The 15162-nt window shown below is 41.4% G+C and overlaps 1 protein-coding gene and 1 long non-coding RNA gene across 5 annotated transcripts in view; one reads left to right on the forward strand and one right to left on the reverse strand.

The window, feature by feature from the left end:
* The window catches only part of HTR2A (5-hydroxytryptamine receptor 2A), a 29277-nt gene extending 15309 nt beyond the window's left edge, over positions 1-13968 (reverse strand). The window contains exons 1-3 of one of the 2 annotated variants that reach the window (XM_017733609.1): positions 13327-13968; positions 12200-12839; positions 8041-8241 (exon numbers count right to left, since the gene is read on the reverse strand). In XM_017733609.1, coding sequence (XP_017589098.1) covers positions 8041-8241; positions 12200-12599 — 601 coding nt within the window. In that variant the 5' untranslated portion in view covers positions 12600-12839; positions 13327-13968. Of the gene's footprint in view, positions 1-8040; positions 8242-12199 lie in introns of both variants that reach the window. The other variant, XM_008633172.2, reaches the window with a different exon arrangement.
* The window catches only part of LOC108446601, a 72498-nt gene continuing 68376 nt past the window's right edge, over positions 11041-15162 (forward strand). For all 3 annotated transcript variants that reach the window (XR_001861827.1, XR_001861828.1, XR_001861829.1), the window contains exon 1: positions 11041-11566. This is a non-coding gene — a long non-coding RNA (uncharacterized LOC108446601). The remainder of the gene's footprint in view (positions 11567-15162) is intronic.

The raw sequence follows: 15162 nt of genomic DNA on the forward strand, positions 1-15162 counted from the left end.
TGGTACATGAAACATTCTTAATGTCATAAAACACAACATCTGGCTTAAGTCAAATTTAATAAATAAAGGAACTTGTGTTATTGTTCTGTATAATTGTAAAATGAATGAAATTTTCTCTTTTCTTGGCATTTTTCTTTTATGCAACCCAGTGCTACTTTAACAGCACCATTTTTAATTTAGAAGGTGATTAAATGCAGTTACAGTGTACAGACTGTTGTACAGTTTATAAATCCCAACATAATTCCTTGTACACTTCTTTTGTTCTCATTTGTGTTGCATTTGGCATTTTCCATGCTGAAATCCAGCTCCTCTGACTAGAGATGCTCAAGTAATTTCTTGGTGAATATGGGATCCTCTTTTGAGCTTGCATTGTTGTAGAGACCTACTGGAGAAAGATTAGAGCAGGCTTGTGAACAAGTCCTTTCTGCACTTTGCAACACCTCACACTGCACTTTCTGTAGAAAAGGGTATTCTGTGACAGGACCCAGGCTTGTCCTTCCCCCTCTGCATGGGGAATCCATTCTGAGTACTTGTCTGTATTGCACTCTGTGATGGGAACATGAATGGCTAAAAATACAGCCTTTCAGAGAGGGGGTAGTAACTTACAATAGGCACTGTGCTGTTACTGCCTTTTTCCTTAAAATATTCCATTTACTCTGATGTACCCTATGAAGAGAGATTGGCTGATTATATGTCATATTGGCACCGACCAACAGTTACCTATTCATTCAAAAAAACCTGATAACACGACAGGCCTGGTTCAAATGAACTTAAGGGTTCTTCACTGGTAGCTTCAAGAGGAAGAAGGACATGGTCCTTATGGTCTTCAAAACAAAGACAGGTTTAAAAAGAAAGACAGAAATTTCTTTCATCAGCACCTTGACTAACCAGGTTCTTTCCACATTGCTGTGCTATTAAAAACACAGCTTTATTGTTTATAATTTGCCTTTAAAAAGAAAGCCAAAGCAGAAAGAAATGTCACACATTAATGTTATGACCACTCCTCATTCCTTTTTTTACCTGTAAGGCAGAATGCTTCTTGCAAAAGAAGTGCTCCCAAAATGGATGTGTGCCTTTTTCATAGACAAAACCCTTCATCTCATCCTGTTGTAATTACCCAAAGAACATAATACATAATACATAATAATTATTCTTCCTCTGATGATACTTATTTACTGGTATAATGTGTTCTCCCCCACCCAGATGAGTGTCGGGTTGCTCAGTGTCTCTGGTTTGCAAATATGTCCCTGTGGACACATGCCCGTGTCCCATTTCTTTATCTCTGTGTTTCCAAATTTGGAGAATTTAGAAAGCAGATCAATCATTAACATTCCTTTAAGGACCTTCTTCCATAAAGAAAAGTATTATGTTAGTAACACCTCCTTGTCAGATGAAAGAACATATACAAGTTCAAAATGCAAGGTTTTTGAACCTTTACAGTTATGGGAGGGAGATATGTGTGGTAAGCTGATGGTCTGATAGATGTGTTCACTCTTCTGGGAAGAACAAGTCAATCAAAGAGTTCTGTTACATGGGAAATATGGGGATAATTTACATCGAAGTAAATAGGATATTTATATCTTTTTCTCAGAACCATCTTAAGTAATGGCTCATAACCAGAATACATGCGCTAGTCAACTCAGAAGTGTGCATCACAGCACTGAATGTTTCTTTCCCATGGAACTGAGCAACCCCAGACAACCTGTACGTGAAGGGCTTGCTTTCTCATTAATTGTCACTACTGTAGGAGTCATTAGTATGGCAATGAACTTTTTACTGACATAATTGTTGCTGACTACTAAACCTCATACATTGTGTCTCTATGAAGAAATGCAATGAAGATTCTATTTCTGAGATGCTTCTGAAGCTCTAGTACTTTATTAATGAAATTTCATGCCAACACCCTTCATTACAATTGATGCAAATTCCTCCAAAATATGTTGTGCAACAATTTTTTACAACTTCATTTTATTTTTATGGTGGCATCTACATCCACAAATGATAAAGGTCCCAGGATTGCCCAAACACAAAACCTATAATGTTTGCTCCTGAGATCCTGCAGCTGGAGTGAGCAAACAGTATGTTCACTCTCTGAGAGATGGTTTCATGAGTATGATAAAAATTTAAAAAATGTTCCCTGGGGAAATGATTATAAAAACTGCTAAGAATGCAAAGTCAAATCTTCAAAAGAAGAAATGGAAGCAGAGTGAATAAGTAGATGGGAAAGAGGGTAGTATAGTAGATATTTCAAGTTTAGCTCCAGTCCAGCACTTCCAAATATAGGTGCTAAGCTTTAAATCTATATTGTCAGAGTACAGTTCAGCGTATAATTATTTGCAATTTTATGTATTTTGGCAGTATATTCCAGGTTACAACAAATTGTCTTTTCCTATGTGAAGGCATCCCTAAATTAGACTTGACTGAAATGGCAAAATATCAGGAAGATATGGATATGTAGTAGATTTAGAACAGGGACTTCCAGCCTGCAGTTGATTAGCTGTTTATGCCTTTTGAAAACTGCAAAGGGATTTTCGAATGAAATTTGTCCTTTACAGAAAGAAGACTCAGCCTAAGGAGGCCAAAGCTGTCAGCAAAACACAATCCAGAGGTACTAGTGGTTGAACTCTCCCAATCCCTGCTGCTTCCCTTCATATGCTGTGAGGCAGCAAGAAGTCGTGCAGAGAAATTGCAGGCTGCCTGTGAAGGAGGTGTAAGCCTCTGTGCCAGCATAAAATGTCACACTGCCAAATTATCTGGGGGCTCAATTGCGCTGGGTTTGATTTGTACACCTGGAGCTAACTTCACCCTGTACTTTGGAGAGCATTGCTTCATATCTTACAGTTATTTCTCATTTTTGAAGCCTCAAAATCAATGGCAAAATTTTAGAGTTATGTGGTGGGAGGTATTTTACCAGCTTCATCCAGATCCATGTTGGGTTTTTTTTCCTGCATGAAAAGTATTGAATAAATCTAAGTTGTTAGTGACTGGAGACTGCAGAGACTGCCTGAAGGCAGTGAATAGATGTGTAGGCTGAGTGAGAAATGATAAGAGAAAACTCAGCTTGGGCATCATCAGATTTCACCTTACTTAGACCATGAACAGAGGAATAGAGAGAAATAAGAACTGAGGGATGTTGTATGTAAGGACTTAACATTCATGCCTGTAATTCGTTTATGTTACCTTTTCAAGGAGGGAATGATATTAGGCCCACTTAGGACTCAAAGGTATTTTACATGTATTTTTCAGTATAGGCTCTATTTACATTTCTATAGATTCCAGTTCTATTCAAAATTCTACTTTTTTTCTAGCAGGGGGAAATGCTTTGGCTTTTTACACCTGTTCTCAATAATCACCTCTGTGCTTTAAAACAAATGAAATAATTTTCAGTGTTTAATGAGCTTTTGCCTTCAACAGCTACAAATAATCTAATTATCTAGCCACTGTGCGTACTGGATGATTTAAGAATTAAAGACACGATTAGAATCTGTTACAGTAATTAGAATCTATTTTAAACCAATTGCCTGTGGCATTACATGGTCTAGTGAAACAAAGGCTGCTGGCTAAATGCTCTTCTTCCACTAAATGCAAAAACAAATGTTAGCACAATTTTTTTTTTCTAACTGAGAAAATCAAGATTTCAGAAGTCAAGTAAATTAAACTATCTGTGCTTTTCTTCTGCTGTTTTTTAAATGCTTCATTTGTCACTGAAGCCAATGGAAGGAAGATCACTGACTGCCTTTGGTTAAAATGCACTGAATATATTTGTGTATTTAGTGAATAAAAGGAAAATTACAAATTTAGTGAACAAAAGTGTAATTAATTAGGTACACTAGAAGCTATAATCTAGGTGGGTTGGGAAGCACTAGATGAGCTTCTTCAGGCCCCACAAATTAGCTAGAACTATTTGCAGGAGTCAGTGAGCAGGTGGATAAGGGTAATCCAGCAGATATAATGTTCCTGGATTTCCAGAAAGTTCTGAAATTACTGTTTTGTCAAAGGCTGTTAGTGAAATTAAATTCTAATGGCAATAGAAGAAGGATCCTCTAGTAGAAAAAGAATGGGTTGAAAGACAGATGGTTGAAAGACAAGCGGTAGGATTAAATGGTTTGTTTCCATACTGAGGGTGGTAGAAGGCAGCATCCGACAGCCCTGTATGCTCATCAGTGCTGCTCAGTTCAGCCTGAGCTCTTTGCATGGTCAGTGCAACTGGTTAAATGTGCTGCCAACACACAACTTTTGGCTGTTTCTCCCCTCTTCCTCTGCGAAAATGAACCTCTCCACAGGGGAACATAACAACTTTAATTTCTTTCTCTTGCTTTTTACCCTCTGTTGGGGAAGATGAAACAGGAAAGCCTTATAAATATGATTGCTTGACAAAAGATTTTGGGAATATGAAAACTACAGGCAACATCGAAATGAAAGCCACTTTTGAAATACCAAATCTTAGTTACTGAACAACTGGAAAACAATGGTATGGCCGACTGAAGGTAATCCCCTCTTGATTGAACAATACCCTCTGCTTGCAGGCAGGTCCAAGGGTCAGAGCAGACCCTACTAGCTCAGCAGAAGGGGTCCAAAGAGTAGTTTTTAGAAGTTAAGATGTAACACTCTATGGTAATATAAGAACTCTTATAGGCTGTATGTAAATGCTATAGGATTTGTATCTTGTATTAGATTGGTTAGTGACAATTAGAATATTCAGTACAGAAGATAATTTATTGTATTGTAACCAGGACTTCAGACACTTCCATTCTCTCTCTCTTGCTTCCACTTCCACTCTTGCTCTTACACTCTCTCTCTCTCTCTCTCACCCGCTTACTCTCTTGCTCTCCTGGGCCTGCTCCGAGCTGGGTCTGGCAGCTCTGAGCAGTGCCCCTATACCCACGCCCTTTGCAATAAACCGCATGTTCCAAGATCTGACTATAGAGATCTCTCGTCTCCATCACCGACTGTCCCGACCGAACCCGTCAGTAACCTACAACCCTCCATCTCATACATCAGGAGAGTTCACAGGGCACCAGCATGGGATAGTCAAAGGATATCTATCTGAGGCTGGAGAGCAAAACCTTGGATCTGAATCTGTCAGTGAGAGGGTAGCCACACCGTGTGCTGTGGAGGGTGTGTTATACCCAACACCAGCTCTGCCAGTGCCACATATCATGGAATGGATTGGATTGGAAAGGACCTTCAAGATAATCTCATTCCAACTCCCCTGACACAGGTAGGGACGCCTTCCACTAGACCAGGTTGCTCAGAGCTCCATCCAGCCTGGCCTTGAGCACTTCCAGAGATGGCGCATCCACAGCTTTTCTGGGCAACCTATGCCAGTGTCTCACCATCCTCACCTCCCTCACTCATCCCAGTGAGAGTTCTCATCTATAGTTATGTGAAAATGCAAAGAGTTAAATAATTTATAGCCCTGTCAGTCTAAGTAGCACTGAGAGCTTGGAGGCTGCTAAATGATACATGGAGCACCTCTTTGTTCAGAAAGCTTTTCCTGTTAGTAAGTGATACAGAAGACACCTTCAGAAACCCATTTCCTACATATTCTTAGCTGGATGGTGGCAGATCAAGAGGATAAGGGTTGATGACTGACTGACAGCAGGTTGCATGGGTGATCTGGGACCTGTCAAGATTTCTCATAATAGTGGCATTTTTCTTTATTAATACAGTGATATGGCACAGGGCAAACTTAGTCCAGCCTGGCAGTGACTGGCTCATCTGTTTCCTATAGCTTCCTATGTGATTGCTTTCTTATCTGTCCTCTGGAGCACATCCCATTTGCCATAGCTTGTTACCAGGCTGGAAACCAACCAGTCTTCCTTCAGCTGGTCTCCCCATGCCCCTTGCTTCCATGAGACTAGGAACCAGCTGAGCACCACTTCATTCCTGCCCACTGAAGTGTGCTTGCCTACGTTCATCTATACCTATTTAACCTTCTCACTGTTTTGGTACATGTAATGTGTAAATGAGATGGAGTTTACCCTATAACCCTTCCTGTTTTCCTGACATCCACTCTTCCCTTACACATGTCCTTATCTGGCTGCAGTAAAGCAGGACTCTGTCCTCTTCACTCATGCCACACTTGAGTGGTTTCCAATAAAATAAGGAGTTGTATTTTTCAGTGTTATATAAATAGGGACCACGTTGCTATCACTTGCCATAATAATAACAAGTAACATCTGTGACTCATCACTGTTAGAAAAAAGTTTCTCCAGAGAGAAGAAAAGGTGTCTTTACAATGGATATGTTGTTAGTTATTACTGCAAAGAAAAGCCATAACTTTTGAAACAAAATACTAAGCTATCGAAGAAATAAACCCTCCCGCTACAGGACATAAACCATGTTCTAAGTAATAGGGCTAAAATAACACTTTTTTTTTTTCTGGATTCCTTTTAATAGTGAGCTAATTCAGATACTGTGTCAGTAAGCCCCTCTCTGAGAAAAGATGCTGAGCAGGGTGGACTACTGGTTTGCCCCTGGAATGGTCATTCTGATCATTCTGTGAATTGATATTTGAAAAGGACAGTAATTTCACACACACTAAGCACAAGGCACCACACACAAGTGCAGACAAACACAGTATGAACATTTTAAAGTAATGTTTGACTTATTTATGTTATATAGAGAAATGCACTGGAAATACTTGCACTTAGCAATGTCAAAAATTGGAAAAGAGTAGGTAATTGGACAGAGTAGGTAATATGTTTTCTACTGGATTAAAAAAATGTGACTGTAGAAGAGACAAGATATGATTAATCGAATCTAAATGAAGACATCTACATCTCAATTGCTATAGGCTTCCTTTATAGTTGAGAGCTAGGTATTTTTAGGGTGGGATTCACCTGGCCTGTGCTAGACATCTGATCAGCTGAATGCACTCAAGAGCCAGAGGCTGTTGAACCTCATCAGGTCATGGAGGATGCAGAACTGTCCTCCTGTTGAGTAAAGACTCCCACGATTTCTTCCTGTGCAGCAGAAGATGCAGCTATTTTAAATCCTAGCAATCCTAGACTGCTTTTTCTCAGACTTTGGGCCGGGATCAAGAGGGAGGCCAGGAGACAATTTAGAGTACCAGGCTGGCAGCCTGTTAGGCATCATCTCCTTTCCCTCCTCTGGGAAGAGTGGTAAGGTATCACAGTAACCACTTGCAATAATTTGTATTAGCCAGGGAAGGAGCTAATTACCTTTGACTGCTGACAGCTCACATCTCTTCCAGGGCAAAAGAGTGAATTTCTCCTGCCTCTGAATAAGTGAATTGCCAATGCTCAAGGGTCTACAAAACTGTAAGTGCTGAAAGGGACCCATGTTTTCAAAGCATTTGAGAACCTCCCGCCCCAGGTGTGTGAGGAAATCCGTGATGGCATTAGACACCAAACTCTTCCAAATCCCATGCCATAAGACTGCTCTGGACATGCTGCCACCATGGGAATGAACGATCAGTGTTTCCATGCCTAGTTTTGAGGCTCTGGGTTTTTCCAGTGCAAAAAGAGATTCATGTACTGGGTCATTCAGAACACCTATTTTAGACTGTAACTCTGAACTGTCCTCTGGAGAGACTCCCCTCAATTAACACTGTACACAGTATCTGCTATCTCCTAAACAGAATGCATAAATTCCACATCATAGACACTGAGAAAGGCAGAGAAGATCTGCCCCTGAGAAAAACCTCTAAGCAAACTACCCTAATAAGATATTGGGAACAACTGACTTCATAAAACAGGGAAATGCTTTTTTCAGTTGATAATTTTTTTTCTTTTCAGATATTTAGGTAATGATGGATAATCAATATGGGAAATCATATCTTTAAAATAAACTTGAATGCAGTTATGCTATCACTGATGTATGTTCTTTCAGTGCTGCTCAGTTCTCCTCCATTTCCCATTGCCATCGCATAATTACTACATTACAGCAGTTCTTAAGAGTGTGGAAAGCAAAATACTGCAGGCAGAGAATAAAGTTTTAGACTGCAGTATGTATTTCAAATCCTCTCAAAAGCTGGAAATCTGCAATTACATGCTGAAATATTGCCTCACTTACCAACTGATATGGTCCAAACAGCAATTATTTTGGCAAAAGCCTTAGTTCTTGAGTTAAAGCGGCTGTGGTGGATGGGGTTTCGGATGGCGATGTAGCGATCCAGTGAGATGGCACAGAGGTGCATGATGGACGCGGTGGAGAAGAGCACATCCAAGTAGATCCAAATGGCGCAGAGCTTTCTAGGTAGAGGCCATTCGTATCCTGCACAAGAGAAAGTTGGCATCAGTTAAAGATGTGGCATATATCTTTTGTTGTGACACATGTCTTAGTCCCTACATCTTTCTAGGAGGATAGTAGTAAGTACTGAGTAGTGATACATTCTAAATGATACAGCCTGACACTGTTTTTAGAAAACATTTTTGTTTGCTTGCAGCCTTCTAACTGTAGCTTTTGGGGTTAACTCTGCTTCTTTCCCAGGCTACAGGCAGCATATGTTTTTTCTTTTTAATTCTATTTGTATAATGCTAGTGCTTGATGCTATAATTAAACATTTCTGGCAGCAAATCTATGGAAAGAGAAGCAATTTTGTCATTGTAAACTTACAAGTTCTCAATTTTCTTTCAGGACTTTTTATCCACGTAATTACTGCATTATCAACACCTGCTGATATGCAAAGCTGCCTTATTTCTGAAAGTAAAAGTTTAGATTTAATGGCAGCTAAAGAAAAAGGAGATTTTGTTGCATACCAGTGATATTTATCTCACCTGTCTTTAGGCCTCTACCACATACCTAAATAAGGATATTCCCTCTGTCAACGAATATTGATAGGGTCCTCCAGGGAATGCAATCCAAAGCAGATGCATTAGTGTTTACCAATATCCAACCTACAGCTTCTTTGCAAATTAAGCCCTTACTTATTCATTGTTCTTCCCTCTACCTATGAAGATTAATTGAGTACTTTTTTCTCTTGAAACTGTTGGGAGATGGCTATCATGTCTTGCCAAATTTTGTGTTTATTTTTTTGGCTTCCAGTCTAAGAGAATCCGAGTACTTTATCTTTTTCTTACAGATCATGATTTTAAAACTTTTAAAACTTCTTTCTCTGCCCTGGAATCTGCTTAATTTATCTGCATCTTGTATACCATTCAGTGACTAAAACAGGACTTGGTACTCTTGCAAAGGCCTCCTGACTGCTAAGTGAAATACAAGATTTCTTCATGGATCTTAAGGGGAATGTCTTTGCTTATGCAACCTGGAATGGTAAGTGCCTTTTGTATGAAAGTATCATCCTAGTGAAGCACGTTTAGCATGTTTTGGTAGCCAGATCTTGTTCAGCATCCTTGAAGCCTGGACAAATTTCCCCAGCAGAAGTTGGTTTGCTTCTTTCCCTTTGCACTTATCCTCATTGAATGTTATTTGTTGGTTTCAGACTTTCTCTTCAGGGGTCCAGATTCTTGTTGATGATTCTCATCCTGTCTCTCTGAGTGCTCTCCCAGCTTGGTGCTTTTGGAAAACTGTGTAATCTCTCACTCCACACACTATACAAGTTGTTAGAAGTTGTACACAGCAGACCCAGGCTAAGCGGAGCCCTGCAGGACCCCCATTCAAAAGCCCCTCTATTCCTTCAGGGAACCACTAATAGCTCCCTTGGAGCAAGTTTTGCCATTATCAGGGTCCTTATTTTGTAGTGATTTAATTTAGAGCATATTACCCAAGCTGCCCATGATGGTGTGGCATGGGCCAATGCCAAAGCTCGTATTGTGAGAATATGCTAGTAGTTTGGGGAGTGCCTGTCTCCTTTGGAAATAAAATACAAGATTTGGGAGACCTATTTCTTGGTGTTCTTGGGTTGCTGTAATATGAATGGATCCTGACAAGCCATACAGCATTTCTGGATGTATTTTATCACGTTTTCTGGTCTTCTACTGGAAAATCTGGTCCCTGGAGTGTCTTATGTGATGGCTGGCTTTCAGGGGCATGACTTCCCAGTAGCATCTCTCTGTCAGGCCAGGCCAGTTTACACAGGAAAAACTGTTAAAGTATTTTTACACTTGACAATATACATCTGTTCTCTTGCTTCAGTGACCTTTGGAAACACATTTGTCATATCCTTCTGGACTTTTTGTTTTTGCTATAAACCAGGATGGGGCAGGGATAAAACAGCATCTGCCAGATAAACTTCCTTAGAGACTAGAGATTCAAGAAAGGGGGAAGTACATGAGAGGAGAAAACTCTAGATGCAATAAGGTGCACCCTTAGGAAGCGTGTAGACAACATCTTCCAGGAAGTTTTCTGCTCTGTAGACACGTCCACCTTGGCAGGCCTTACTGGGTGCTGCCTTTTCCAGCAGAGTCTGGAGCTGCTGGGTTGATGGAGAACCCTGCCCATCCCAAAAGATGAAGACTGGGACAGGCACATGGCTGGACACCTGAACCAGAATTGCCCACAGTAGCTGTAAAGCTCCCAAGAAAATCATCTCTCATTTGAGCAAAATAATCACCATACCCCCTTCAAGGGGCTGCAGAAGGGGTGGCGGAGCACACTTGTTCCACAGCATTGGAGATGTCCCAGCAGAGCACGTGTGTGCAAAGGCCTCCAGTTTGGGCTCAAGACTGTCAACACAGGTGATATGGCTGAAGTTGAGCAGCTGAGGCCATGAAAATGCTTCTGTGGAAGGGAAGGCTTCCCTCCATGCCGTCGCTGATCATCCTGGAGATTGATGGTGCACCACACCACGATGGTTCTCCTGGTACCTGTGTGTGCCACCAGGTGATTTTTCACCCCAAGCTGTGCTGCTTCCATTCCTGGTCTTGCAAGAGGAAAAGCAGGGAGAGAGAAGGCAAAGCCGACACAGCCCCTCCCCTATGCCTTCAGTTGTCCTGCGGCTCCTGTGCTTCGGCCGTCGCCAAGGCGGGCGGCGCAGCCTTTTCCCGGGACGAGGGCTCCGGCTTCCCTCCGTGCGGGAAAGGCATCCAGCGCCCCAGCCCCCAAATCCCTCCCGAGACGCGCATTTCGGGCGTCTCTTCCCTCGGCAGCGGAGCCTGGCCAGCAGGAGTCCCTGTTGCTTGTCTCAGGGAATCACGCACGACTTAAATGTCACCCATCGGACAATTTCTGTTTTCACTCTGTTTCTCCCGCCAAAGGTAATCGCACACTGATGCGGTAAATCACAGTATTGCACCATCACTGATGCCAAATGCAGTTTGCAAATGCTACTGAGGGCGATCAGTAGAGATCTCTGTGTAGAGATACTGAAAACGGAAAATAAACTTCCAGATTTCTCGATTAAATGTCCCTTAAGTCACAGGCTCATGTTTGGACCTCAAGTCCCAAAATAGTGAAGTAATAGAAATCTCTCCAAAGAATCTCACTTTCCTCCTGACTGTGTCTAGCTTCTCTTTGAACTGTAGCAATTCAGTTACGTCACTGGAAGACTCATTTCTGAAGTTTAGGGATACTAACAGCCTGACAAAATTGGTGCTGAACACATAGGGTGCTGCTTTTTCCTAAGTGAGCTGGACTGCAAATGATTTTGGTGAAAATGAGAAGAAAGATCTGCTAGTAATCACCTGCAAGGGCATGAACTGTGAGTCATTATTAACTTAAATAACTTCTCTTAAGAAATGATAGTTTTGCATTTGTAGATGTTACTAAACAGGCAGAATTAATGCCCATCCATTTCTTAACTGCTGCAATATTTATTCCAGCATTTGCTACTAAGTCGATGTCTAAGCAGGGTATTGGTGATAAGAAAATTGTTTACATTTGTATTACTTCATTAAAAATAATTAAGGGGGCTGCCTACTTTGAATCGAAAAGTAGTCATTAGTGCTTCAGTGCATATTTGCAGAGCAAAGTAACTGGCAGAACCCTATATTCTCATTAGGAATATGAAAATTATGAGCCAGGGAAAAAAACTGAAAGCAACAGAAAGAACAAAGCATCTTCATATACTTTGAGACAATTCATCTGACAACTGAGTAATAAACTAATGTTCTGGACTGTGTTTAAAATGCCTGCAGCTGGAAATATACAGTAGGAAAAGATTCAAGTACTTCACCTGTTCCATCCCTTAACCAGTAACATATATTTCTACTTATATGGAGAGATAACAATTTTCTGTGGTAAGAGAATGAAATCATAATAACAACAGGATGTTATTGCATGCACTGTTTAAGGCTTGTCAATACATACAGTAGGTTATACAGCTAATACTCACCATACAGTATGGTTAACATCGACACAGGCATGACAAGGAAACCCAGCAGCATATCAGCTATTGCAAGTGACATTAGAAAATAGTTAGTGGCATTCTGTAGTTTTTTCTCCAGTGAAACAGCCATGATGACAAGAATATTTCCAGCAATGGTTAAAATAATCACTATCATTGTCAGCAAAGCCGGCCAGTTTTTCTGTGAAGGGCAGCACAGTGAGCTCATGTTACTTTCACCTGAAAGATTGGTTAGGTTGTCAGAGTTCACAGTCAAGTTGCAGAGATGTGATATATTAATTTCTCCAGCATCATAAGCATTTCTGTAGAGTCTTCTCTCATGATTTATTTGTATGAAGGAGTTTGCAGTTGGGTTCACAGAGCTCTCTCCATCACAAAGAATATCCATTGCTAAGTCCAAAACCACAGAGATGAATTGTGAAAAGCAGGAAATTATCACCCTTTGTCACCATTGGGCATTATATTCCTCAGCTCTTCATGCCAGAAGTTGAGGGAGCACAAGCTTTTGTCAACTGTATTTTTGCCACTAGTGTGATGTAGGAAAACATACCAGAATTACTCCAAAAGCTGAAGTGTTTTGTTTTCAGTTCCATAGGCAGTCCAGTGTTGGCATATATTGAAAATCCAGCTGAAAAGTAAAACCAGTCTGTAGGATACAGAATGTGGACTTGAGGCTTCAGAGAGCAAAAATGTTGGAGAAATAAAAGCGATAAAACTTTTGCAACCACTAGGACTCCCCTCTGGAGCTACATCTTATTGCTATTGGTAACTGTAATCACACAATTTTAAACACAGCAGTATTAAAAGAGCTTGCTGTATTAAACAGCAGAGCTCTCGTGTCTCTATAAAGAAAGTTGATTAATAATTCCATCCAGCATCTTTCTTTTGAAATAATTAGATATGCTCTTATTTATAGTGCATCTTCCATAATATGGCTGATAGTCTCTGTCTTCTGTTGTATTTCAGTATCATTTTCAGCCTCATATCAGAGATTACAAATTCTGCTCCATGCTGATTTTTGTAGCTAATTGTACCTTTTGGCCCAGCATGGCTTCAGAATGGAAATTAAACAGCTAGATACTATTATAAAAGAATACAATTTAAGGAAGACTTACATTGCACTTCAGAGCCCACTTTCAAACTGCAATTAGATGCACTTTGCACCCTGGTTTACCATATTCTTCACTGTGTTTCGCCAGTTTTGTATCCTTTTTCTTCAGTCTCCTCCAGAATGGTGGTATTTGAAATAGTTTTTTGACTTCTAAACTGCACACTTGAGTGACGCTAGTTCCTGTGCTGCGAGGCTTGCTCTTTTCTTCTGAGAGATAGGCTGCTTGCCGGCTCTTTCCTTGTGCGTTTCCCCGCCCCAGGGCAAGCTATATTTAAAGTAGTAATAATCGCAGAGCCCTTCTTGAAGAGACACAAAAGAAAGCACGCGCACACACTCACGAAAAAGCAGGCTCCGCAGAGGAATTACTGGTTGCAACAGGAATGGAATTTCTTGCTTGCTGCCTTGTTCGGATTGTCAGACCTCCCACTATCTGGATGTCATAAACTGCAAGGTAGCGACAGCAGAGGAGGGCAGGAGAGGGCAGGGCAGAGCAGAGCAGAGAGGGTCTTTTTGGTAAACCAGCAGCTTTTTCAGCGCGTATTTCAGAGGTTCTCTGCTTGGGGGCTTTTTCAATGCACGCTTTCAATTTGCAGCGGACGGCTCACAAACAGCTGCACGCAATTACAGGGATTTAAAGGACACAGGCTTGAGAGAGACAAAATCTAAGGCTTGTGATGGTAGATATTAGTGAAATACGTGAGAAGTTTTTTCTGTATAGAGGGGAAATTCCACCAGCCTTAAAAGGCAGGCGTAATATTCAGTCCCGTTCAGTTTTAACTCCAGGTCTGTGCTGACGTGAATCAAATTGGCAATAGATATTTATAAAAAATTGAAGTCACTCTGATGTCATACTCATTTGTCAGGGGCTGAATGTATCAGCTAACTCCAGCAGCCTGTCCCAAGCAGGTGTCCCACATGAAGCAGTTCAGTAAAGCAAAGTGTGTACACAGCAAAGGGGAAACAAAACAGCCTGACACTGCTTCTGCCTTATACTTCTGCTGCCAGGACACGCATGAAGAAATAGCCAACTCTTCAACTTGCCACCTAACACAAAACCTGCTCCCAGATTTTCTGAGACTTACAGCTGTCAAAATTTCAGCTGAGTGGGTCTGCTGCTCCCCTGAGCATCCTGAAATATATTGCAGATTTCCCCCATGCCGAGGGCAATGGCTTTATACAGGCAGGCTCAGGCAGTTTACAGTAAGAGCTCAGAGAGGTGCCAGTGTCGCCATGCACCTGTGGGTCCTGGCAGGCCCTTGGGAGCTGCAGGCTGCTCCCATAGCTCAGCTCTGTGTGCAGCACTGTTAACCCTGCTGCAGATCCCAGGGAGCTTCAAACACATGGAGCGTTACTACAGCTCAGCTGACGTGTGCTGATCTCTTCATGGACAAAAACCTTACCAAAGTGAGTCTCGGAGCACACACTGAAGCCCATTCAAATCAGTGGGGCACAGTTACAGAAAGTCTTTCACAGTAAAGTTCTTTGGAGCCAGTTTTACTCCCAGATGAACCCAGCAAGACCAGGCAGACAAGGCAGTAGCTCCCACTCATGCCCATGTGGGACCTGGAAGTATGTCATCCTAGAACTAAAGTTTTGCAATCCCGTAGGTGAGGCCAGAAGACCATCAGACAACTGATGGCAAAAAAAAGGTGATAATGCTGAGTTTAGCAAGAAATGTTTCAGCCCTGGCAGTCTCATTGAGGAGCCAGAAGAGGCTCTTTCCCCTCTCCTTTCATACGATAACCAAATTTGTTACTGTGTTCACCAAGTGAATTTGGCATCCATGCTCCAGAGGGTTTGGAAGCCATCCCCATGAACATGAGAGTGCATATCTGATGTG

The sequence above is a fragment of the Corvus brachyrhynchos genome, unplaced genomic scaffold, assembly GCF_000691975.1.
Source record: "Corvus brachyrhynchos isolate BGI_N302 unplaced genomic scaffold, ASM69197v1 scaffold202, whole genome shotgun sequence".
In the NCBI taxonomy this organism is placed as follows: Eukaryota; Metazoa; Chordata; class Aves; order Passeriformes; family Corvidae; genus Corvus; species Corvus brachyrhynchos.